This window comes from Vicia villosa, unplaced genomic scaffold (assembly GCF_029867415.1).
Source record: "Vicia villosa cultivar HV-30 ecotype Madison, WI unplaced genomic scaffold, Vvil1.0 ctg.000830F_1_1, whole genome shotgun sequence".
Taxonomy (NCBI): Eukaryota; Viridiplantae; Streptophyta; class Magnoliopsida; order Fabales; family Fabaceae; genus Vicia; species Vicia villosa.
Window position 1 is genome coordinate 452,870 of NW_026705365.1, and position 27,622 is coordinate 480,491.

A 27,622-nucleotide genomic window follows, 5' to 3' on the forward strand; every position below is an offset into this window, starting at 1 on the left:
GAAAAGAAAAAAATTGATAATTGAGAATAAGAATTTTGTGTCTTATATAAAGGTAATTTTTAATTAAAATAAAATAGGTATTTTGCTGATAATGACCTGTAAAAAAAGATAAATTTTGATATAGAAGTTATCAAAAGGTTATAGGTATTATCACCCTCGGTGTTATAGAAGTTATCAAAAGGTTATAGGTATTATCACCCTCGGTGTTGTAGATAAGAAAAGATGTTTGATATAGAAGTTATAATAATATTGTTGTGAGATATTGGATCGAACTCTAGTATTGTCGAAGGGTAGCTTCTTGGTTCGACAGTTCGACAGAGTTAAGCATGAAGTCGAAGGATTGTTCACATGCTGGTGTCGAAGTGTGCATGCTGTAGTCGAAGATGGGTCTAGCATGCAGATGTCGAAGATGCTAGGGTTGTTAGCATGTTAAATTAGGTTTTAGTGTTTAAACCCTAATTTGTTAAGTTAGCTTGTTTATTAAGTTGGCTTGTGTAATGGGCCTTGCTGAAAAAGCCCATTAGTTAGTATGTTAGGTTTTATTATAAATAGCATACAAGTCTCTCATCATTGCTAAGCTGCAAATCCTAATTTAGGGTGAGAGAGGTTATTTGTTATTCTTGTAAACTTGTAATCTTGTTTTAAGAGAAAGTAAAAGAATAGCAGTTATAACCAATTCTTGTGTTCTTATTCTCCCCTATATTTCCCTATTATACTTTGTTATTGGTATCGTTTTTCAAAACAAATTGGTGCGGTGAGCGTGGAGAAGATGCCTTCAACAAAGTATGAGATTGAAAAGTTCACCGGAGTGAATGATTTCGGTCTGTGGCGCTTGAAGATGAAAGCCCTACTGGTTCAGCAGGGTTGCTTGGAAGCGTTGAAGGGAGAGGCAGCCATGAATGCTGCATTAACGGCAGCGGAGAAGACAACTATGATCGAGAAAGCACACAGCGCAATTTTGTTGAGCCTTGGTGATAAGGTTCTCCGGCAGGTATCAAAGGAGACGACGGCATCAGGGTTATGGGTGAAACTTGAAAGTTTGTATATGACCAAATCGCTGGTAAATCGACTCTACCTGAAGCAAGCTTTGTATTCATTCAAGATGATTGAAGACAAAGTATTGGCTGAGCAGTTGGATATGTTCAACAAGCTGATTCTTGATCTTGAAAATATTGATGTGAAGATCGATGATGAAGATCAAGCGCTGTTACTATTGTGTTCTTTGCCTCGATCACATGCTCACTTCAAAGAAACTCTCTTGTATGGAAGGGAGTCCCTGACGTTTGAAGAAGTTCAATCAGCCTTGTACTCTAAGGACTTGAATGAACGAAAGGAGCATAAACCTTCGACTGTTGGCGAAGGTTTGGCCGTTAAAGGAAAACTCTTACGAAAGGATGGTAAGTTCGACAAGAAGAAAGGCAAAAGCCATTCGAAGACTTATAGTGGCGAAGCATCTGGCATTCGATGCTACCATTGTAAGAAGGAGGGTCACACAAGAAAGGTGTGCCCTGAACGCCTGAAATATCATGGAGGTAAGGATAATGGCAACGCTGCCATTGTTCAAGATGATTTCGAATCATCTGATGTTCTTGTGGTTTCAAGCAGTGACTCTAAGAAGGAGTGGATTATGGATTCAGGTTGCACTTGGCACATGACTCCAAACAAAGACTTGTTCGAGGAATTATGTGATCAAGATGGTGGATCAGTATTGCTGGGAAACAACAAGGCTTGCAAGATTGCAGGTGTTGGATCTGTGAGATTCAAGCTCCATGATGAGTCAATAAGGTTGTTGACTGAAGTCAGGTATGTTCCTGATTTGAAGAGAAATTTGCTTTCTCTTGGTGAATTCGACAAGAAAGGATATGTTTTCCAAGGAGAGAAAAGTATCCTAAGAGTCATGAAGGGGTCGAAGGAAGTCTTGAGAGGCGTGAAGAAACAAGGCTTGTATACCCTTGAGGCTGAAGTTGTAAGTGGTTTGACAAATGTTGTATCCACGAAACCGTTGTCGAAGACAGAAATCTGGCACATGAGATTGGGCCATGTCAGTGAAAGGGGTCTGGTCGAATTAGGGAAACAAAATCTTCTTGGTGGAGACAAAGTCGAAAAGCTGAAGTTTTGTGAACCCTGTGTACTTGGAAAATCTTGTAGAGTGAAGTTCAACAAAGGCAAACAAAGAACACATGGATCCCTTGATTACATCCATGCTGATCTTTGGGGGCCTGCAAGGTGTGCATCACATTCAGGAGCAAGGTATTTTCTATCCATAGTAGATGATTATTCCAGAAAATTATGGGTATTCATCCAGAAGACTAAGGATGAAACTTTTGAGAATTTCAAAAGTTGGAAGACTCTGGTTGAAAATCAGACTGGCAGGAAGGTCAAGAGGTTGAGAACCGACAATGGCCTTGAATTTTGCAATGAGGCATTCGACAGTTTTTGTGCTGCCTTTGGTATTGCAAGGCACAGAACTACTGCAGGTACTCCACAGCAAAATCGTTTGGCTGAAAGGTTTAATCGAACTATTTTGGAGAGAGTCAGATGTATGTTGACTAGTGCGGGGTTAACAAAGGTGTTCTGGGCTGAGGCTGTTTCGACAGCAACATATCTGATAAACAGATGTCCTTCGACAGCGTTAGATATGAAGACACCTGAAGAAGTTTGGTCGGGACATCCACCAGATCTCGACAAACTGAGAGTATTTGGCTGCGTAGCCTATGCTCACATTAGGCAAGACAAGGTCGAACCTAGAGCTCTGAAATGCATGTTCATGGGATACCCTGAAGGAGTCAAAGCTTATAGGCTATGGTGCCTAGAGCCAGGTCACAAGAGGTGTATCACCAGTCGAGATGTAGTTTTCAATGAAGCTGAAATGGCTTTTAAGAAAACTGATGATGTTGGTCGAAGTACAGAAACATCTGACGAAGAGCTGGAACAGGTAGAGATTCCTGTTGAGGTGGAGCATGTTGATGCTGAATTGCATATCCCAGATGAAGTCGAAGAAGAAGCAGAAGATGCTGAAGTTGAGGAAACTGACGATGACTACCTATTGTCGAGAGATAGGTCGAGAAGAGTCATCAAGCCACCTCAGAGACTTGGATATGCAGATCTTATAGCTTATGCCTTAATCTCTGCAAGTGAGGTTCTAGACGAAGAACCTAGAGACTATAAGGAAGTTATGAGGAGTCGAAATAAGACTGAATGGCTGAAGGCCATGGATGATGAGATGAAATCTCTTCATGACAATCATACTTGGGAACTGATCAAGAAACCTGTTGGGGCAAGGTTAGTCAGCTGTAAATGGATTTTCAAAGTTAAGGAAGGAATTGAAGGAGTGACGTCGAAAAGATACAAGGCAAGGTTAGTTGCAAGGGGTTTCACTCAGAAAGAAGGTGTCGACTTCAATGATGTGTTTTCTCCTGTTGTGAAGCATAGGTCCATTCGAATGTTGCTTGCCATGGTGGCACAGTTCGATCTTGAACTGGAACAGATGGATGTGAAGATTGCGTTCTTGTATGGTGATCTAGATGAAACGATCCTGATGAGGCAACCTGAAGGGTATGTCGAAAAGGGGAAGGAAGATTATGTGTGCAAGTTAAAGAGATCTTTGTATGGGCTGAAACAATCTCCTCGACAGTGGAATAGGAGATTCGACAAGTTCATGACACACATAAGTTTCATTAGAAGTCAGTTCGACCACTGTGTTTACTTCAGATTTCGACCTGGTAATTCATTTGTTATTTTGTTGCTTTATGTTGATGATATTCTCATAGCAAGCAACAGTGTCGAAGATGTGATGAGGGTGAAGGCTGAACTCAATAAGGAGTTCGATATGAAGGATCTGGGAGCTGCTTCCAGGATTCTTGGAATTGACATTCGAAGAGATAGAAAGAAGTCGAAGTTATGCCTATCTCAAGAGGCATATCTACGGAAGATTCTTGAAAAGTTTGGTATGTCGAATTCGAAGCCAGTTGTGACTCCAACAAACCCTCAATTCAAGCTGAGTATTGATCAGTGTCCCAGTACTGATGTCGAAAGAGCCTATATGAATAGCATCCCATATGCTAATATAGTTGGTTCTTTGATGTATGCTATGGTCTGTACTAGACCCGACATAGCATACGCAGTAAGTCTTGTAAGCAGGTACATGGCGAATCCTGGAAAGGCTCACTGGCAAGCATTGAAGTGGATTTTAAGGTACATAAATGGGTCTCTGAATAGAGTCCTAATTTATGGTGGAGCCTTGGGTGAAGATAGTAAAGCAGTAATAGAAGGATATGTCGACTCTGATTATGCAGGTTGTATGGATTCCAGAAAATCTATTTCTGGATATGTTTTCACTATGTTTGGCACTGCAATTAGTTGGAAAGCAACACTTCAGAAGGTTGTTGCTCTATCAACCACTGAAGCGGAGTATATTGCCCTAACTGAAGCTGTGAAAGAAGCATTGTGGCTTGAAGGTTTTGCAAAGGAGCTAAAACTTCAAGGTCGAGGTATCACTGTTAAATGTGATAGTCAAAGTGCAATACACCTGTCGAAGAATTCAGCCTATCATGAGCGAACTAAGCACATTGATGTGAGGCTGCATTTCGTCAGAGGAGTAATCGAGCGTGGAGAAGTCCAAGTGCTGAAGGTTTCGACTGAAGACAATGCTGCTGATATGATCACCAAGACATTGCCGAGTTGCAAGTTTTTCCACTGTATGCAGTTGATAAAGCTGCATGAAGAAAGCTAGTTTGTTCCTTGACGTTGTAGAGTTAGGTCCAAGGTGGAGATTTGTGATATATTGGATCGAACTCTAGTATTGTCGAAGGGTAGCTTCTTGGTTCGACAGTTCGACAGAGTTAAGCATGAAGTCGAAGGATTGTTCACATGCTGGTGTCGAAGTGTGCATGCTGTAGTCGAAGATGGGTCTAGCATGCAGATGTCGAAGATGCTAGGGTTGTTAGCATGTTAAATTAGGTTTTAGTGTTTAAACCCTAATTTGTTAAGTTAGCTTGTTTATTAAGTTGGCTTGTGTAATGGGCCTTGCTGAAAAAGCCCATTAGTTAGTATGTTAGGTTTTATTATAAATAGCATACTAGTCTCTCATCATTGCTAAGCTGCAAATCCTAATTTAGGGTGAGAGAGGTTATTTGTTATTCTTGTAAACTTGTAATCTTGTTTTAAGAGAAAGTAAAAGAATAGCAGTTATAACCAATTCTTGTGTTCTTATTCTCCCCTATAATTCCCTATTATACTTTGTTATTGGTATCGTTTTTCACAACAATTGTAAAATTAGTTATTCCTTCCAAAAAGAATTGGTTCAGACAATAGGAATATGCCTCGTGGGCTTACAAAATTCCATTTAAATCACTTCTTAGCATGTAACATCTCTTAGTAAGGGTGTTCGCGGTGCGGTTTTGACTGTCTTGACGTAAAAAATCATTTGAATCGCAAGAGAAAAAAGTATGTGGTTTGGTTGACTTTTAGAAATAAAATCGAACCAAATCAATGCGGTTTGGGTTGGTTCGGTTTTTTTACCAAAATTTATTGAAAAATATATATATATATATATATATATATATATATATATATATATATATATATATATATATATATATATATATGACAACATGATTTTGTTTTTAGTAATTTATGTATTATCAATTAACAACAAAATTTATCATATTTGGATAACAACTTTCCATTTAATATAAAAAATAAGATTAGATAAAAGTGAAATAAAAAACATAAAATAGTAGCATAAAACAATATCAAAAATATTATAATGAAATAGAAAAATAGAGGAGCTAAAGATTAAAGAAGATGAAAAAGGAAAAGGAGAAGAGATGAGAGATTATATAAGAAGAGCAAAATTAAAAACGTAATTGAAAAAGAGAATGATAGAATAAACATAATAAGATGAAAAAGAAAGAACTTAAGAAATAAAAGACTAGAAAAGAAGAGATGATATGTACTTTTAAAAGAAGATGAGAATAAAGCGCAATACCGCTAGGAATGATTCGAGAAGACTTAAACTGAAACCTTAAGTGTGGGGAAAAGAAAAACATTTGTAAACGTAAGGCTAAAGCATAATAGATTTTGAGTTTGAGTTGGATATATGTTAAGCGAAGTTTGGGGGTTGTAACATAATGCGGTTTATTTCGATTTGTAAAATTCAAATCGCAAACCGAACTGAACCGTGTGGTTTGTTAACAAATGGTTCAAACATATTTGAATCAAATACGATTTTTTGCAATTTTGATTTTACAATTTTCTATTGGGGCGGTTTGATTTTGAACACCCCTATAACTCTTAGTCAATTATAAAGCTTGTCACTTATCTATTGAGTTGCAATGTAAAGCCTATTTGGAATGAGTACTTCTTTATAACTCTAGATTTAATTTGTTATTTGGAAATATTAGAATTAAGGTGGTCAGAGCCATTTAAATTTGTTAATGTAAATTTTTATTATTTTAAAACGACAAAATACTCACGAAAACAATGATTAAATTTAAATTTTTTAAAGAAATGAGGTATATTCTTGTTGTTTTTTAATTAGTTTCTATAAATATATATATTTTTTCCTTCCTTTTGTTCTTAAATATAATCTTTATTTTTCTTTTCATCATATGTGATAGTGGTATGAAAATAGGTGACATGAAGTGTAATATAACTATGCTCTTGTGTTACAATTGTACCATATGTCACTATAATTTAACATAGCTTAAAAATGTGATCACTACATCCTACATATAAATAATGAGATGTATCTTTTATGAGCTGGCTTTTAAAAAATACTTTTCTTCTCATATGTGTGTAAACTCTTCTTGTTAACATAAACATAAGGCTAATTTTTTTTAATAGGCAAATATATTAAAATAGCATGGTCTTAATTTAAAATGAGATTTCTAATCACGTGCTTGCTTATGTTGATCACTTCGGAACACATAATCCAAGGCCAACTAAATAGTATGGAAGACATTCCAAAACTAATTTGTAAAAGTTATTAAGAGTAAGTGTAGAGACCACCACACCCCAACTATATAAATAAAGAGAGACTTTTTAGATTTAAAATGTTACGACAAATTAAATTGGTCTTTGTGGAAAGTTTATTTTAAATTATCTGCCAAGCGATTAATGACACCTTTATCAGTTTTTTTTTTTTTTATAAGTAAAAGGATTATATTAACAAGCACTAGGAGTGCTCAACCCAAACAAGGTTACAAGAAGGAGAAAAAGAAACAAAAGGAGACATAAATCCTCAACCGGATGCAATCGGGTACAAAATCACCCAAGCCAAACTACCTACAAAAACGGTCTCGAATCGACACACCAATCCGGCCAAAGAATAGTGTCATTCACCTTAAAAAAAATCATAAACCATTCCCAAGAGATGAATTTAATAAATCTCAACCCATCAAACTTAGACAAAACCAACCGTTAAAGATCACCTCATTCCTACATTTCCAAATAGTCCAACAAAATATTAAGCCAAAGTACCAACCCACATCTAAATTAAAATATGACTTACAATAATTTTCCATACAAATAATCCGCTCCAAAATTGTTCCGGTCGGAATGATATCATCCAAATGGAGCCAAAGAAACAATTTATTCCACCAATCTCTAGCAATGTCACAATGAAGAAAAAAATGATCAAGATCCTCTTGAGCCCGACCGCACAAAGAACACACCAACAAACTAGGATCTAATAGAATTCCACGTTTAGCTAATTCCACTTTCGAAGCAAGTCTATTCCAAATCAATCTCCAACCGAGAATATGAATACGACTAGGAACCTTTGTCTTCCATAAACGAGAAAAAGCTAAGCTATTCGAATTGTTCAACAGAGGTGTCAAAGAGTCAAAGGACAATATGGAATCATAAGCATTACTCACCGTCAATCCGGAAGTATTACGCCACCAAACAAACGAATCCTCGATCAATTGACAAGGTTGAACCGGAGCAAGAAGAATCACCAAGTCAAAAAATTGAGTCGCGGCTGCCCCGTTTTCCACATCACAATTGATATCAAAAGACCAATTCCAAGTTTCTCCATTCCAACTACCCATATCGGCCACCTTTGCGTGCGGATTACTCGTCAAAAGAACTAGATCCAGAAAAAGAGTTTCAAGCGGTGTTGTACCGAACCAAGTGTCAAACCAAAATTCCAAAAAAGAGCCCTTTCCAAGTTTGAAAGAAATGGACGCTTTTAACCGATTTGATGAAAGCTCCGAGTCCGCACATCCAACCGCACAAAGATCCTTCCACCAAAGTGAGACTTTGTCACGCACATGGAAAGAAGGCTCCTTTAACATTGCTCTTTCAATATCTCCATACCTACAAAAAAGAACGTTAGTCCATAAAGAAGTCTCCGCATTCAAAATGCGCCATTTCCATTTACTAAGAAGTGCACAATTGAATTTTCCACAATGTTTCACACCAAGCCCTCTTTGTTTTTATGGAAGGCAAACGGTATCCCAACTAATCCAATTTATCCTCTTCTTGTCTTCGTCACCACCCCAAAGAAACGAACATTGAATCGCAGTGATTTCATTAATAACGGACTTCGGAGCCTTATAGAAAGAAAAGAAGAAAATTGGAATGCTCGATAAGGTGGAATTTAAGAGAACAACCCTCCCGCCAATGGAAAGTTGTCTATTATGCCAACTTCCAATTCTCCTACGAAGTCTTGAAACAAGCAGTCTCCACATGTCGCATCTTCTAGGATTAGAACCAACCGGTATACCAAGAAACACAAAGGCCGCTGAACCAATCTCACAATTTAGAAAAGATGCTCCGGCTTGAACAAAATTCAGAATACAGCTATTCCAAATTAAATCTTAAAAAGAGCAATGCCTCCGGTTAGGGCTTAAAATGAGTCGAGTCGAATTCGTTTCGGTTCAACTCGTTAAGAATTAGTTCAACTTAAATATCGGTTCGAGTTTGTCATGCATTTTTTTTCTGTTCAAACTTAACTCATTAGAAATTCACAAACAACTGAGTTCAAATTATTTACTTCACGAATTTAAAAGTCATATTATTAATTATATTTTTTTATATATTTGACATCTTGAATTTATATTTTTTTTAAATAAAACATATAAAATTAAAATTAAAATTATAAGATTGAAATTTATAGGACGTTGATTTTATTATATAATTATTTTAAAAAATATTTTTCTCACTTCAGAATATAAATTATCAATTAAAATTAATAGATTAAAATAAAATATAAGATAAGATTTGGAGTAATATTTAAACTTATTTTTAAAAACAATATAATTCATTTTACATATAATCGAGTTAACTTATAAATCTAATGATTCGAATTATGTTGTTGTTTGTTTTGATTTTTCGTCTTTGTGCAATGTTGTTTGTTTTTCTGTCTTTGTGCGGTGTTCATTTGTTTCAGATTGAAAGATGAGTTTCGATTTAGTGCAGATTCAATATATGACTTTGGTGTCATTAATGGTACAGACCCAGAAGCATGAATATTTCTATAGTCATAATTTTTTTGTAGGCATATGCAATTTGCCGTTTTATGCTATTAACATGGATGCTGTGAGTTTGTTTGCAGATTCATCCTTTTTATTTTTGGTGATTTTTAATTTGGATTGCAACAATGTATTCTATCCATTAGAATGAATAAATATTTGATTTTAATAAAGAAAATTAACAAGAAAATTTCTTTACCCACCTCCCTATGGGGGGTCACCCCCAGCGAAATTCCCAAACTACCCCTGCTTCGGAAATGAACTTCCGAAGCGCTTTTTTTTTAAAAAAATTTCCTTGATTCGGAAGTTCATCTCCGAAAACACCTCATGGGGGGTGCGTTCGGAGATGAACATCCGAAAACACCTCATGGGGGGGTGAATTCGGAAGTTCATTTCCGAATTATGCAGAAACTGTGTTTTTTTTTATGTTTTTTCTTAAACGCAACCGCATTTTAATTAAACGTTACCGGCAAATAAAATAAACAATAGATAGACTGAAAACACTAATATGATAAATAAACAAAAAAAAAAATACTAATATGAAAATATTATATACAAACCGAAATAAATAAAAATAGTGTGCTAAATATACAATCCAAAATCAAAAAATGAATAAACCCCACCACTACTGGGTGTGCCTAACCCGCTCACCCTGGGCCCTCCTCTGCCGCCTGTACCCCGCCGCACGGTCCGCATCAGTGACGATGATCTCCATCACGGCGACTGCCTCTGGTCCGCCCTGATGAATGACACCTCGATCCAACGCGTCCCGCCCAAGCATCTCTATCCGCTGGCAGATCGGAAGGAGATCAATGGCGTGGTCATCCTCCGCCTGCCGGTTCTCCAGGATCTCCTCGTGTGCTGGCCTAGGAGCGCCGGGAACGTCGGGTCTCAAGAGAGGATGGGACACCCGGTAGAACCGTGTGACGTACCCCTCCACACTGTGCCAGTCCAAGGTGACCCGCATGCGACGGTACTCCTCCGGTACCACATGATGCTGCCACTCCTCCCATATGGCAGTGAGCTGCACTCTGGTCACTGTGTCAGGAGCAGCCTCGAAGGGTGACCTGGGTATGATCTGCACGAACCCAAACTGCCGCATGCACCGCTCCGGGAGATACCGGACCATGATGCCGGTCCCGCATGCCAACCAGCCTGAATATAGAGCAACCCCGTCGAAGGGGACAACCTGGGCATAGTCGGCGAACGGCCTCCAGGTGACGTCGTCGTGCATCGTGCGGTCCAGGTACAGGCGGTATGGTCCCACCGCATCGTTCCCCCTCTGGAGGGCGTATCTGGCGGCCCTGGGCATGGCGTCAACGTACGCAGGATCGATGTGGAAGCCGTGGATGCGGGAGAAGTAGGAGATGATCCAGCTCTGAAACACAAATACGATAATGTATTAAAAATAAATACGAAACATAAATAAATAAATAAATACGAGAATGTTTGATGATGATTAGGGTAAATGATTTGGGGGAGGGGGAGAGTTCTGCTTAATCTGCAGAACGCGTTTTATTTCGGAAGTTCATTTCCGAAATTGTAGTTTCGGAAATGAACTTCCGAAATAAGACATTTTTTTTCAAAAAAAAAGGCGCTTTCGGAGATGAACTTCCGAAAATACCTTTTTCATGCATTTCGGAAATGAACTTCCGAAGTCAGGGGTAGTTTAGGTTTTTCACCAGGGGTGGACTAGAAGATAGGGAGGTGGCCAAAGAATTTCTCATTAACAATTTGATTTTTCTTTTCAACTTGGAAATCATACATTTTTACTTCTCACAAGTTTCTACTTACACAGACTATTTGATTAATTAGGTCTTACTTTTCAACCTAAGTTTTACAAATCTTACATTTCAACCTTATAAACTGAACCAAAAGATAACCAAAATTATGTTTTTCTTAATGAAAAAAAATTTAGATCCTTCTGCACATGGATTTGATAATAAAAAATCAAAATAAGAGGCGGCTTTTTATCATTTGATCAGACTTTTAAATTATAGTAAATGATATCTTGGTTATTGACTTCAAATTAAGATATGTTAAGAAAATCTTTTATAATATTAAGATATATACCTACATTTATTTTGGTTACATGATATGTAATGTATGTACTTAGCTTTAATAGTTTAATTGATTATAATAACAAACTGTATAATTAATTTAGTATATTTTAAAACTAACAAATAATGCTAATACCATATTAAATTATAAGCAATCATATATCGTGTAAACATGTTACACGATTGAAACTTACGTTTGCCTATAATTAATATTAATTATATTAATTATTTAGTACCGCCCTAGAGGTTGTTGTCACGACTAACATTTCACTATATTGTTGATATGAAAAACAAGTATAAAATCGTAGTCATTGGACACTTGGCAAATGTAGGTTTTATGAAAACTCATATAGTTCATTGACTCACGTCTTCTCTCCACAATTAGCCACTTGTCCTAATTCCTTTGTTATTATTTTATGCTCCTAATCGTAACGGTTTGCATAGTCAATTATTCTTTAGTAGTTTGATTTATTGATGTTTATAATAATTACGTGGAAACAAATTTAGAGGTGTGGGAGGGAAAGAAGTAATGGAGTTTGCTGCATGACACGTCTATGTGTCGGGTTTGGAACATTATTTGTCAGGTAGCATGGGGTTGTTCGTGCGTACGTACGACCCTTTGCCTTTTGTACATTTCAAAAGTCACATTTAAGATCTTGTTTTTTTAGGGAAATATAGTAGTTTTATGTTTTGAACAAAACGTAAGTTTAATTCATTAAGGCTATGTTTGAGAGTTTGGAGGGGAGAGGAGGGAAAGGCTTCCAAAAATGAAATTTTAAAAAAATATAGGAAAATATTTGACATTTTTTAAAAAAATGATTTTGTTTAGAATGATAAAAGAGTCATTATCATTACTAAATTTTTAATTTTCACAATACTATAACAACCTAAAAGATATTTGGAAAATTTATATAAACCCTTCAAAACCCTCCAAAACCCTCCTTCAATACAATTTTTGAGTTCCCCCATTTTATGGGGTTTTTGGGGTTATGAATAAACTCAAACCCTCCAAAACCCTCCAATCCAAAATTCTTTTATCCTTTTCACCCAATTCTTCCTATTTTCCAAAGCCCTCCCCTCCATTCCCCTCCAAACTCCCAAACATAGCCTAAAGAAAATCACTAGAGAATATGCTCTCAGAATACCGTATAGAGGCGCACACAAGCAAATTTAGAGATTTTATCAAGAAAGCAAGATGATCTTTCAACGTTCATTTGTCAATTATGTGTAGTCGGATTCACGAGTCAACTCGTAGACTTATGAATTTAGGAGGTGAAAATAAGTGGACATATTTTTTGGACTCATTCTTATGATAGGCTCTTTCGAACTCAGTCTCATTCTCATAGTCTTGCAAGTCTATAACGAGTTTTCAAGTATTAGAAGTAATTTAGATTCAGCATTTACATTTAAATTTTATTTGACTAGTATTTTACATTTGTGATATATTGTATAAATATTCAACTTTAAGTTTCAGTTTAGAATTAGAATTTATTTTGAGAAGTGTAATAAAATTGTGATTGTTTATGTTTTGTGAAGTTAGTTAGAAAGTTACTTACTCATTTTTCTCTATTCTTCATCTTCAACCGTGTGAACCAATAATTGGAATCTAGAGTTCAGGTTAAATTCATAGGGAAACACGAGTATACGTGAGACATGTGTGATTGATTTCGTTTCTTGAATTCGCGTTGAATTTATGATCGAAATCAGAACAGAATCACATTTCTTGATTCTCCGGGATTAGGAAATACGAGTGTTGGTGAGATCTAAGTGAATTTACACAAGAACGAAGATGAACGGCGAAAACGGTAGCTTGAACACAAAGCTTTCAATATTTGATGGAAAGAACTGGAATCGGTGGATGATTCAGATGCATGTGTTGTTTGGTGCTCAAGATGTTCTTCATCTCGCCAATGACAGTTACACGTCGGTTGTAGTGGATGCAACAGAAGTGCAAAGAAACAAGCAAAGAGAACTGAGGAAGAAGGATCAGAAGGTAGTGTTCTACATCCATCACTGTGTGGATACAAATGTGTTTGAGCATATCATTTATTCAACGACAGCGAAGGTTACGTGGGACACACTGGTACAGTGCTACAGCAATGAGGCATCAATGAAGAAGGTGAAGCTTTAGAGTCTACGTAAGTAATATGAGAATCTTAACATGAAGAACAATGAGAAAGGACCATATTACATCTCTAGAGGGATTGTGGTCACCAATGAGATGAAGGCTTTGTAAAAATTAAACATTCTAAGAACTTGAGCACCATGAGAATTGAAGAGCCATATCATAGTCTAGAGGCACAAGAGTTGCGTCTGATGGAGAGAAACTCTGAAAGAGAGGTAGACGGGCTCTGAAAGCGTCTTCAAGAAAGAAGAATCAGAAGCAATCTTAGTCAGAGGCCAAGAAGAGACTTAGTGGTTCTCAGAAGTTAAAAGCCTTCAATTCTAATTAGAAGAATTATCATAAGAGAAAGGAGAAGTGTGACAAAAGAAAGTTTCAGTGTTACAACAATAATAGATTTGGTCATTTTGCTAAGGCCTATTGGTCAAATAAGGAAATATATATATATATATATATATATATATATATATATATACACACACACATTGTTGAACTAACCCCACATCCATGAGACATTTATCCATCATCACATCATATTCATTCACACATGAAATGATCTTGAGGCATGTAATCCTTTTATTCATCAAACTTTTATCCTTGAGCTTATACATTAATATTTTTAAACTCACCCTTGATTGTATCCATGATATACATGTTATATCACACACACCACTTGATATATTCACCATGAATGATTTCTTAAGATGTTGCCTAACTCTAAAGGAATGGAAATGGTATTGACTAAAATTGTCAAGGTAATCACTCTCTTTTTTCCTCCATTTTTGCTTTGTGCTTAGTATTGTTAAAGCTATGCACCCTTTGTTTTAAAATTGTTTTGTATTGTTAAAGCTTAACCTTTGTAAACTCAAACCCTTGGCTTTGTATTTTTAAAGCTCAACCAACCTCTTTTAAATCACATTTGCCTTGTATTGTTAAAGTTCGGCACCTCATAAAACTTGTTAAGTATTGTTAAAACTCAACACCCAAAAATATTATGTCACTTGTCTCTTTATTTTCCTTTTAAGAGGAACTACAAATGCTCTGACTTCCCTATTGTTAAAGGGGTTTGTAGGCACAAGATGCGATGTCTTGCCGAGCATATTTTTAAAAATTTCTTTTCCCACCATCCCACTGTATTTAAACAAAAACACATAAAAACAAAAACAAAAACAATAATAACAAAGAAATAAGGTTCCTACGAAGTAACATAGATGTGAGGGGTGCTAATACCTTCCCCTTGCATAACCAACCCCCGAACCTAAGATCTCTGTTTATATTATTAGTTTTGATTTTAAAAAAACTTCTTTGAGTTTTATTTTGTTCTTTTTCCCATTTCCTTTGGAAACAATAAAGCGTGGTGGCGACTCTACTAAAATAACGAGTTAAGTCAATCAATGATTTAGTCTCAATTTTTCACCGCTACATGTATACACTAATGAAAGCACTAATAATCATAGCATCAACAATCAATCTTGGTGAAGGCATGTCTGACATTCAAGACAGATCTCTACCACCTTCTATGGGACATGGACATGCTACAAATAGGGGTGGAAATAGGTTGGGCCGAGCTAGGCTTTGCCAAGCCTGAGCCTGACCTGTTAAAAAAATCGCAGCCTAAGCCTGGCCTGTAACCTGTCGTAGGCTTATTTTTAGGCCTAAGCCTGGCCTTTTCGAAGGCCTGGTTAGCCTTTTAGCCTACATAAAAGCCTATTTGTTTTAGACATATGTAAATAAGCAATTAAAATAATGTTTAAATAAATTAACTAGTTAAAAAACTAAGAGACTAAAAATTTGTTTGGATTGATTTATTTTAACTTACCTATTAGCATTAGTTCTGTGAGACTATTTGTTTAAGAGAACTTATGAAAACAATGTTTATCAGATGTTTTCATCTTATTTTCACAAGTTCTTCAAGATAATCAAGTTTTATTTATGTATTTTAATTCAAAGTACGAAACATAACATAATGATAATAAAAAATTATTCATATTTATTTAAATAGGCCGGCCTGATAGGCTTAAAAGGCTTTTTTTGGGGCCTGAGGTCTAACCTTTTTAACTCAATAGGCTTACAAAAAATCATAGGCCTTTTCTATTTTAAAAAAATGTATGGCCTAGCTTGAGCCTATGTATGCTAGTTTGTAGGCCTCTGTTATCGGCCTAGCCTATTTCCACCCCTAGCTACAAATTTGATATTCTGGGTAAACAATCTTGATATTTTGTGATAATTTGTTGCATACAAATCCTTTTATTTTATTTTGTTTTGAGAAAAGAGGTTTCCATTATTTGATCTTGCCCAAAATATCAAGGAATTGAAGATCCAACATATGATCTTCGTGGATAATTAATATTAATATTCTTTGTAAATATTGTAACAAGTTTTATTATAGAAAAACTAACGATCCATCGGTTTTTATGATAAACCGAGATAAAAAAGACGCTAGTTTTTCTAAATAATAAAAGTGAAATAACTGGGATTCGAACCTATGCCATAATAAACTTTTACCTCTGTGTTTTAAAACCGAGGTGTTAAGTCATTAATTTTCAAGACTCCCTTTGTTATCTCGATTCTTTTGTCGAGTTAAAATGTGTTTCGCGACCGACGTTACAACCGTTATTTGTTGTAGTGTAGGGATTGGCAACCAAAGGCCACGGTGATCAATGAAGCTAACAATCTCAACACACTTGATCTTACTACTTTGTTTGGCAAGCTTAAAGAACATGAGCAAGAATTCACTTGCTTAGAAAAACATGATAAAAAGCATGAGAATAAGCTCAAGAAAGAGAAAGGCAAGGATAAGGAGGTAGGAAAGAAATCCATTTCTCTAAAGGCTTATAGTTCAAGGTCCTCAAAAAATGAGAAAAGTGATCGTGAAACAAGTGACAGTGAAAACTCGGATGATGAAGAAATTATAATTTTTGTGAAAAGATACAATAAGTATATCAAAATAAATGGGTGAAGAATTTTGACAAAAACGTAAGCAAATTCATAACTCAATCTAAATCCTTAAAGGAGGATGATTATAGGAAAGGAAAATTAAGACGTTTATGTTATAATTGTGGCAAACTTGGCCATTACAAGCCAGAATATCCACTCCTTGATAAAGATAATCAGAAGGGTCTATGCAAAAACTCCAAAAACTCTAGGAGAGCATATGTGACTTAGGGAAGCAATGGTGATTCCTTAAGTGATGAAGACCTAAGTGATAATGAAGAGTCGGTAGACGTTTGTCTCTCGGCACATTACAAGTGAAATTTCTCGGGTACAGGGTCACTATATGTTAATACTGATGTTCCAACATCAAAATATGACATTAAGATAGATGTTATGACATATGATCTTGATACAGAATAATAACATTCACCTGAGAATTTTTTGCACACAGATAAATCACATAATATCAATTATCACAAATCACAAGTTTAAATTAATGACTCAACTCAAACAATAGTTTCAGGACGGATGTCTTAACATCATATGTTGACAAAACACATATTTATCAAACTGAAAGATATGCAGAAAACTATTGCAGAGGAATTATTAACTCAATTCAGTGAAACAATACCTAATCTGAGGGCTACCAAGCCAAGAAGGAAATCCACTATCAGTAGTATTAGTTCAAAGCTAAAAAGTCTCATTTTACAACTCCTCGCCTAATCAGCACCTAGTGCTACTTCTGCCTAAAAGTCAACATCTAGACATGGGAAGTCGACATCCCACTTCTAATCACCGCAGTGATAAAAGACAGTTACAATCTAGCAATTGTACAAATAACTTGTTACTCTCACATCAACAAGGATCAAAACAAGTCACAATATTAGTGACAAAATTTTTCACAAACTAGTCACAAAGGAAGACTACACTTCTAGTAAAATATACTTAGTCTTATTTCACAGCTTCAACTAAGAACAGAACTTGGTCTTGCTTAAAAGCTCTGATCAAGAACAACACTCAACTCTATGCTTAAAATCTTAAAGAATGAGGACAACACTCAACTCATTACCTAAAGGCTTATGAGTGAAAACATAACGTCTACCTCGAGTATCAGAAGATACAAGAGTGACTTTCACACACATGAGAGACTCTCAAAACTGCAAACCTAAGACTTCCCCTAATTTTACAATTGTGTGAGATATGTTCCATTAGATTAAGGTTCTCTTTAAGTAGTCTTTAGCAGTCCATGGGCTTCGAAACTTCATCCCAAATATTACTTGATGCACACGTTGAGAATTGCAACAAGTCTGTAGAGAATCTTCTTCTAAGTTTGAAACAAATCTTCAAGTTTCCTAAATTTTCCAATCAAATAATTTTAAAAACTTTAATGCTGACTTGATTTAATTCTCTAGTTCCAAATTGAAACTTCTTGACCTGTGAATATTATTGATATATATTTGAAGGAAATATCACAAAATCAAATCAAATCTGTCAAGATTTAAAACAGCATGTACTGATGTTCTGGTTCAGAATGTCATGACATCTGTTAGAACATTTATCTTCAATGTAAGCTCAAATTTTGATGTTTCAAATGTTACGACATCTTGCTCAATATCTACCAAGAACCATGTTTTAGCAAAATTGTTGCCAACCCCAAAACCATGAAACTAACAATAAGGAAAGGAAGAAAAAGAAGGTAGAACCATAACAATATGATGAAGTGTTCATATCCCTTCATTAAAATGAAAAGGAGAAAAAGGTGATCAAACCATCAAGACATGAAGAGGTTTGTCTTTCGGCTCATTATCAAGAAATGAAGAAAAAGAATGTAAGGCATTCTAACCTTGAGCATGTTTATAGATCGTCTCATACCGAACTATTAGATGCCTTTGAAAAACAAAATAGAGAATTTGTGGAGGCCTTCAAAAAGCTTGCTTCAAATAAAAATATTTTTTCATATTTGGAAGCTAAGGTTGTAGAAACCGAAAAAGAAAATAAAAGCCCTAAAGCAATCTATGGTAGACATTTAAAAGGTAAAGGATGAGAATAAAAAACCCTCTTGATTTGATTTTGGTTGTGAGACTTGTCACATTTGGCAAAAAGAGGTCAAATCTCTAAATGTAAAATTAATCAAAGCTCTAGAACCTAAAGTGAATTTTTTTTAATTGATACCTCAAAATACAAGATGCCCTCTCATAATCCTTGTAGAAAATATAAATTTATAGAGAAAAGATCAAAAGGCAAAAAAATCATTTCGTCAAGATTTGATTTATCACTACTGTTGTGTGAAAGGTCATACCATTGCTTAATGTAAACTTGGGAGACTTTTAGTCCCTAAGGGCGTTTATCTATGGTTACCTAAATGTAACCAAGGTTTTACTTACCCTCAAGGACCCAATGAAGATTAGGTACCTATTGTTACTTGTTGGAGTAAGCCCTAATAGCCAATCAATGTTGGCTTAATATGCTTTTGTATCATGACCTTGACATATATTGTCTGTTAATATATATATACTTATTAGGCATTGTATTTATTATGTTGTTTGTATATGACATAATAAACTTCTTAGAATAGGAGTAATATGAGATATGAGATATCAAGTCTTCACGTAGGTATAAATATTAGGAGTAATATTTATACTAGATTGAACCACCATGAGAATACTACATAGTTTGTTATGTAAGTGTCATAAGTTATACTCATAGTGATAGTGGTGTATACCATCTTTTGACCTGAAACCATTATGGATCCTAGATGTGGAGTCGGGTACTTTACAATCAAATGTTGTGCGTAATAGGATGACCATAAAGATGGTTGATGAGTACTTTACAAATCATGCTGAGGGACATGAGTGACCTATATGGGATTTTCCCCTACATATACGAGAGTAATATCTATGGGCCCCTTGATAGAGTATGCCTGAAAATGCATGGTCGTGCTCAAATAAGTCGATATCAGATATTTGGCTTATTTATTGTTATCAAGTATACTCGGGGATCAAGGAAAAAATATTGGACTATACAAGGGTGACACATTATATGCCTTGTGTTCAATATAGATATAAGGTAAAAAGGGTAATTGTACACATAATCATTATAACAGAAAGGTTATGTCAGATCACACGACATTATCGTCACTTGGGTAGCACTGTTGTGTTGCTAGATACTGTTCACTATTTATAATATTTAAAAGGTGATTTAATATTATTGTCAATGTTACAAGAACCTATAGGGTCACACGTATAGAGTATTTATAGTGGAATGAATGATTAAATTAAATATGATTTAATTTAGTTATGTGTTATTAGAATTTAAATTGTTTAATACATTAGCACATATATAATTTATTTGATTAAATATGATTTAATTAAATAAATGAGGATTGACGACTAATTAAATTAAATATGATTTAATTTAATTAATAATTTATTTTATTTAATTAAAAGAGTTTGATTAAATTTAAATAAGGATTAAATATATTTTCCGTCCTTATAAATAATTTAAATTTAATTTTAGTTCTTATAAATATTTTTTTCGAACAATGGTACTCCTAAAAGTTTCCGTCCACAGTTTTAGTCGTTGCCGTCCACGTTGTCACCACGTCACATAAAATCAACATCATATTTTAACTAAAAAAATAGTTAGACTGCGGAGGTTATAAACCTCTTAAACTAAAATTAATTTTTAAAAAAACTTCAATACCATACTACAAGGCGAGGAAAGAGTTCGGATTGGGCCTTTCTTATATTAATCCCATCTAATATTGTAATCATTCCCTGCAGTTAAGTAAAGTTATTGTCATATTCCTGGTTTTGAATCACACGTGATGCACATAACATGTTTGACAAATTTCCCAAATGAAATTCAACATGCTTATTTTTTTGTCGAACTTTGAAAAGTTATTTCTTTAAGCTATAAGCTTTGCAAAACCCAATTACTTTCACTTTCAGTACAGCCAGTGTCTACCTCAGATTTCTATTCTTTGAAGCGTAATAGAATTTGAAATTTACAATATTCCATGATTTTCTATTCTTCATCAGATTTCTTTGTATAACTGAGGGAAAGTGGTGTTGTTCAATGGGAAGAATGGATGATGGATATTTATTGTTTCTTTCTTATATATATTTCTTACTATTTCCACATGTTGAGGAATCAAACTCCACTTCTCCCGTGCCTCGGTAGAACTGTGTGGTTTGTGTAAGCATATTGATGTGAAGTGATGACATACACTGAAACAGTTTTGTTGTGAAGTGATCAATGTAAGTGTAGTGATCAAAGTAGTAGAATTATATTGATAAGTGACTCTACAAAGCACCATGAATACATTAGAAGTATTGTTACTGAGAAGCTATAAACTTTGAAAATAGGAAGTGATTTTATTTGTTTAAGTTTGTATGTCATCAACAAAAGTGTTTCAGTGTATGTCATCACTTTCTTTGATGTTACCATGTTTGTCATCACTTACTTTGATATTCATATTGTATGCCATTTAAATATTTGAGTTGATATCTTCTAGTTTTGTTTCCTTTGTTGGGAGTAGAGAAATTACCTTGCGTCTTTCATTGGTTCTCAAACAAAGATTAGTCATTCCTAAAAAAATAATGAATACTTGATACTTATGACATGATTAACAAAGATTACCTTGCGTCTTTATATATATATATATATATATATATATATATATATATATATATATATATATATATATATATATATATATATATATATATATATATATATATATATATATAATATTGCACTGTTCATGTACGGACGGTGAATAGTATCGTCCGTACATGAACAGTGTCGTCCGTACATACGGTGTAGGTGTACACTTTGGTGTACAAATAACATTTTTCTATTTTAATAAACATATGGAATTTTTAAAAATTAATTTTAGTCTAGGGAGGTTTAAAATCCTGCAATCTAACTTTTTTCGTTATGTTGACTTTAAATGACGTGGCATGCAACGTGGTGTATCACGTCAGTTTCCGTTAAATCAAATAGACGGCAGGGACCAAAATTGTTGACGGAAAATTTAAGGAAGACCATTCTTTAAAGAAAAAGTTTTTGGGACTAAAATTAAAGGTTGAAATATTTATGAGGACCCGAACATATTTAACCCTATAAATTATATTTATTTTATTAAATAGTTTAATTAGATTAGATTGGACTTATTTTGGAAAAGTCCAAAATAAGAATATTAAGGTTTTAGAAGTTCTCTATAAATAGAGGAGCTCTTTCCCTTACCGACGAAAATTGTCAATTTTCTCAAAGCAAGAACGGCTAGCACCGCCTTCCACTTTGCACTCGTGTGAATTAGAGCTGTCAAAATAGGCTCTAATTTTAAGGCCTCAGCCCTATGATTTTTCGGACTGGGCGGGCTGGTCCATATGGGCTAGCCCATTTTGATAATTCTAGTGTAGACTACATAGAGACGTCAGTATCTTCCGTCGTTCGTGATCTATAGATAAAGCACGTTTCAAGAGATGATTCTTGAATCCTTATTGGTGTTTGGTTTGTGATTAATGGTTTAATCAAGATCCGCTTATCGGGATTATTTCGCTTAGAGGATAAATTTTGAAAAACCCCTCTTAAGTCCTAATAGGTTTCACTTATCCTTAAGGACCCAATGAAGATTGGTGCCTATTGTTACTTGTTGATTGTGCTAGATAGATGCCATGGCTCTATGAGGAGAGTAAGGGATCTCATTTATGGTAGCTCAAGGCCTATGATGGGTAACTACTTTAAATTCATTGACTTTGTGGTAATGAAGAATGAATTTGTGACCTAGAAAGCAGCAACAAGTATTTTTAAATTAGTAAAATATATGTGAAACTTACACAAAGAGAAAAGTTGTAAAAATGTTACTATCTTAAGGTCTTGTGGAAATGTTTGCATTTCATTCAACTTTCATTTGAGAGTTCCTTGTGAAATGGTTGTGCATGCTTCGTGCTTTATACGATCAAGTTATATTGTTTTAATTTTCCCTTTGTATGTAAGTAAATTTTTTTACTTGTTTAGTTGTCAAAGATATGTAATATGCTTGTGTGTGATGTATGTTATGTGTGTTCACGTCTAAAAATTTCAATTGTTAACTGTGATAGGTTTCAATTTATATGCTTATAGTGACATTATCTCATCACCTTCACTTGTATTATATGCTTTTCTTAGATTATTTTCATACTTATGTGCTTGCATGTTTATTGGTGTCAAAACATGAAAAATGTCTACTTACATGTGCCTTTCATGACTATTCATGCATGAGTCATTCCATGTCACTCAAAATTACTTAAAAACTGGTCTTCCAAATTATTTTTGCCAAGTTACACCTCATGTGTTGACACATGATACACATAGGTCAACCTATGTTTTTGTAATTTTATGTTTCTCGTTTTTGGATCAATTTGTATCGACACATGTATCTAATGTGTCGACCTGAAATATCAATTTTTTCAAATATTTTCATTTTCTTCAGTACGAGTTAACACGTGGGTCTAATGAGTCGACACATGACCTATTCTAGTTTACATGTGCGCGTTTTTGAGCCATCCTTCCAAATTTTCTTCTATCTCTTCCTCTTCCATGCTTTATGAATCATTCATGTACCATTCATAATAATTCCTATAGTCAAAGGTGTGTCTTGATTCACTTCATCTCATCATTAAAATCTTCCACTATAATCTTCACATTCATCCACTCCAAATCATTTAAGTTCACATTTGCCACCACACATTAAATCTCCACTCAAAATCTCCTCCAAAAAACCTTTTCTCTCAAATCTCTCCAATCATACCCACACTCGCTTAGCTTCAAATTTGCATCAAATAAATATTTAATTGTCATTTGAGTGTGGCTTTTTATCTTTGTTTTTAATTTGGGGTTCTGGGAATCAATTACTTTCTGCACCTATCACATAATTACAACGAAAAATCTTATCCGAGTGTTCTATTTCGAGTTGCACAAATATACAAGTGCAGAGTTCAAATTCATAATTGGATGTAAAGACTACCAATTTACTAAAGCAATATGGAAATATCTGTTTGGAACTGATGTTATTGATGAAGATATTGTGCCCATTGTACATGATCATAATCAGCACCCAGAATATCGTTGGAGAATTCACTTAAATGAAATGCTCAAAGCCCTCGAGCTGATGATAAATATGATGTGTTATCAAATGGGCACTTGAAACAAGTCCCTCGCATTCTGCACTGGATTGTGTCTCATGTGTTGTGCCCAAATAATGGTGGGAATTCTAGGTTTGACCAAGCTGAGATTCATTTGATCTACATCCTCCTCCATAGGATCAAAATAAATTGGGCTAACTACTTTGTGGCTCGCATGTTCTCCATCAAGGAAAGCAACAAAGGTACCACCTTCTGCTATGTCTCAATGATTGCCAAGATTCTAAATTTTTTAAAAATTGAGGTTGCAAACCTAGTATACATCTCTCCTGAATTGGTTCAGGAATTCTCTCGGCGCACTCTCACCAATATGGGGTACTTTTAGGATTCAGAGAGAGAAGTATATTATTTACGTATAAGAGGAAATTGTAGACATATTTACAACTTTGATGATCCGGCTAAATTTGAAGAAGCTACTGATGCTCTAGACATTGATGAGAAACCCAGTGGAGATACTCATCATAGTGATGTTATGGTTGATGTTAACCATGAGGAAAATGAAGCATGGGCAACGGCTACAACAAATCAACAACAACAACAAAAACAAAAAAGTCAAGACTGGGGACAATGGCCTCAAGACTCTTCGACTCAACAAGGTCATGAATATCGGGAGTATGACGGGAGATCTCAAGACTATGATTATGCTTCTCATGAAAATTCTTTTGGAACTGCTTCTGCAACTGAGTCCGCCATACTTGCTATGCTTCAAAAAATACAGGTGAAGCAAGATGAGCAATACGAAGAAGACAGACTTTGGGGGACTGAGTTTCAGATTTCACAAGAATAAAGGTTCAGGATGGTCCAAGAGCACATGAGTGCACAAGATGCAAACTTTGATGCTTTTGCCTCGTTTTCCACTGCGCAGATTCCTCTATTCAAAGTACCATTTGTATTAATCACGTTGCTTCTCTAACCATAATTAATAGCATGGTGACTCAAGCACATGAGAATCATTAGGAATGCATGTCCTTTCACCAAGAAATGTGAAATTCCATGGATTGTGGGGGGAGGCCAAACATCATAGAGGTCATTGAGGTTTGGTGTTGCTGGTGTGTTATTTAGTTTTTGTCGCTTTCGTCTTTGTTGTGTCGTGCATGTTATGTCATTTATTTTCCTGTTTTAAGTCTTACTGTATTTCATGTTGTTCTTATGGTTGTGTGTCTTTTTGCTTATGTATTAAATAATATTATCATGTTTTGTACATTTATCTCGGCATTTTGAATTAATGTATGACTATGTTGCAATCGCATATTTTCTTGCTATTTATGTTTCACTTTTGCATCACTCCATATATATATATGTTATATGTGAGTACATGTTATTACTTAAGTAAAACACCACTGTATGATTTATTTAAGTTTTTGTATGATCAATCATACTCCTCATGTCTTGCCTTGTCTCTTATTGAATCCTGACTTGCTGTTTTCAGTGCTGGTTTTGCGCTGATTGTTTGCTCTGTTCAGCCCCGTTCCTTCTGCTGTTTCTTGGAAACGGGATACTTTCGAAGGGTACACATCGAAAAGCGGTTACAACTTGTTTTTTCTTTGCGTAATGTTGCTTTTGTGTTAGAAGGAGATTCGAAGGGCATCGGTGCCGTTTGGAAATTGCTTGTTCCTTTTAGAATCAAAGCTTTTGGTGGAGAAGTTTGCTTGACATATTTCCTACAAGGGAATTGTTGAACCGCAGAGGTGTCCCTATCGACATGCGTTGTGTTTTCTGTTCGGAAGAGGAGGAAACTCTCTCTCACCTTTTCCTGGAATGTTATTTTTCTAAGCAGATTTGGAATGAAGTGTTTTTTTGTTTGAATTTTGGGTGGAATTCTTTCTTCCAGTTTAGGTAAATGGTCCTTGGCTTGCAGAAAAGTGGGTGTTAATATTAGCATAGCTAGCGCGATTTGGTTAGCAGTGTTGTGGGGAATCTGGCGATATCAGAACGAGGTTATTTTTAATGGAGTCAAACCTTGTGTTTCGGACTTGGGATAAAATATCAAATTAAAGGTTTGAAAGTGGGCTTGTGTCGGTAATATTTCCTACTTTAAATGTAACTTTTACAAATTTTATAAACATCCGTTGTATGTTTTAGGCTAAGTTTCAGTTGATTGGAAATCTTTCCTCTTCAAACTTTGTTCTCGACGTTTGGTAAGCGAGTTCGAGTACTCCTAATACTCTCTCAATATTATTTCTTACTTATAAAAAATAAAAACATAAAATAAAAAATAAAAAAGTGATGGACACGTTAAAATTGTATAAAGAAATTCTAGATTACACACTCTTGTCTTCAACACCCCTTCACTGAAAATATCCAAGGAGCTAAAATTTCCCTACACTCTCTCATTTTTCAAACAAGTCCACTTGTGTCCTTTTTATTAAGGCTAAATTATAGTTTTTTCCCCCTATTTTTGTGTTTTTGCGATTTTAGTTTCTCTATTTTGTTTTTAAATACTTTTTGTCCCTCATCCCCACTTTGGTTACAAAAACGCTTATCTGTCACATTTTAAAATACGTTTTTTAATCTTCATCCTCACTTTTGGTCCTCATCCCCACTTGAGGATGAGCTATGTATTTTAAAAAGTGACACATAAATGTTTTTTTAGCCAAAATGAAAATGAGAGATTAAAAATATTTTAAAAACAAAATAGAGGGACTAAAATCGTAAAAACACCAAAATAAAAACACCAAAGCTATAATTTAACCTTTTATTAATCTTGAAGTTTTGCCGAGAACAAATAAATAATTTCAATAGAAATAATAGTACCTTCTATTTGGAGAGTAGCAAGTTTGCAAACACAAATAAGTCATGAGAACATTCGTATACTTCATCCACCAAAAAAACTCTCAAACACACAATATAAGTTGAAATCATGTCATTGCAAAGTAGGAGTCAATTAAAAAAGAGATTGAATTAATACACCCAACTACTCACCAAACTTCTACGTTCTACCAAAAACTTATTATTAAGAAAAGAAAAAAAACTCATCGATGATCATACAATAAACTAAAATAAAATATGATATTTTATCGTATTATTTTCTTTGTAGACAATTATAGAACTCTTATAATTTAACTAAAATATCTATTTTAATTCAGTGTTTTTCGTAGAATTTATATTCAACTTCATTTAATTATCATAAATGTTATTCTTACCCCAAATCATACACTTATTTTAGTTAAGATTATCAATCAAAAATATATAATTTAATGTAAGAAAAACATTTCCGTTTAATTATGTAAAGTCAGAATATTAATACAGGTTAACATATAAGTGTCTTTGTCATAATCAAATTTTAAAATGACATCACAATGCAAAATTATTAACAATAATATAAATATTCTCACATATTGATATAAAAATCAATAATATTATATAGTAAATTATTATGTTGTTAATAAAAAGGAATGTCATCATGCTTATAATTGTCTTACTAGACAATTTGATTTCCAACGCATAATTATTAACAATGATATAAAATATTCTCACATATTGATATAAAACCAATAATACATTATATAATAAATGATTATATTTAACAATGATATAAAATATTCTCACATATTGATATAAAACCAATAATACATTATATAATAAATGATTATATTATACATAAAAAGAAATGTCATTATTCTTATAATTGTCTTGCTAACAGATTGATTTCTATATCTTTTTATTTATAAGTCTTTCATTTCTATTTAAAGTAATTTTATTTATAAGTCTTTCATTTCTATTTATAGTAATTTTATTTAAAGTACTTTCAAATATTTGATACAAATAACTTGTTTAATAGGAGAATATCTCAATACACCCTTTGAATCACTTAGTCGCGTGTCGAAATTTCAATTATGC

At 34.5% G+C, this 27,622-nt stretch overlaps 2 protein-coding genes across 2 annotated transcripts; both read right to left on the bottom strand.

Moving 5' to 3' along the window:
• Positions 1-7,391: 7,391 nt before the first annotated feature.
• On the bottom strand, positions 7,392-8,300 carry LOC131631464 (uncharacterized). Its single transcript, XM_058902257.1, has one exon. The coding sequence runs from the start codon at positions 8,298-8,300 to the stop codon at positions 7,392-7,394; it is 909 nt and encodes a 302-aa protein (XP_058758240.1).
• Positions 8,301-10,044: 1,744 nt separating this feature from the next.
• On the bottom strand, positions 10,045-11,286 carry LOC131631468 (uncharacterized). Its single transcript, XM_058902261.1, has 2 exons — positions 11,104-11,286; positions 10,045-10,857 (listed from the first exon to the last, which is right to left on the bottom strand). Exons 1-2 carry the CDS (start codon positions 11,110-11,112, stop codon positions 10,105-10,107), a joined length of 762 nt encoding a protein of 253 aa, XP_058758244.1. The 5' UTR covers positions 11,113-11,286; the 3' UTR covers positions 10,045-10,104.
• Between the last annotated feature and the right edge of the window lie 16,336 nt (positions 11,287-27,622).

What these genes read in the sequence shown, in the direction of transcription:
- LOC131631464 (XM_058902257.1), bottom strand. Translation starts at nt 8,300, where the DNA reads ATGTTAAAGGAGCCTTCTTTCCATGTGCGTGACAAAGTCTCACTTTGG.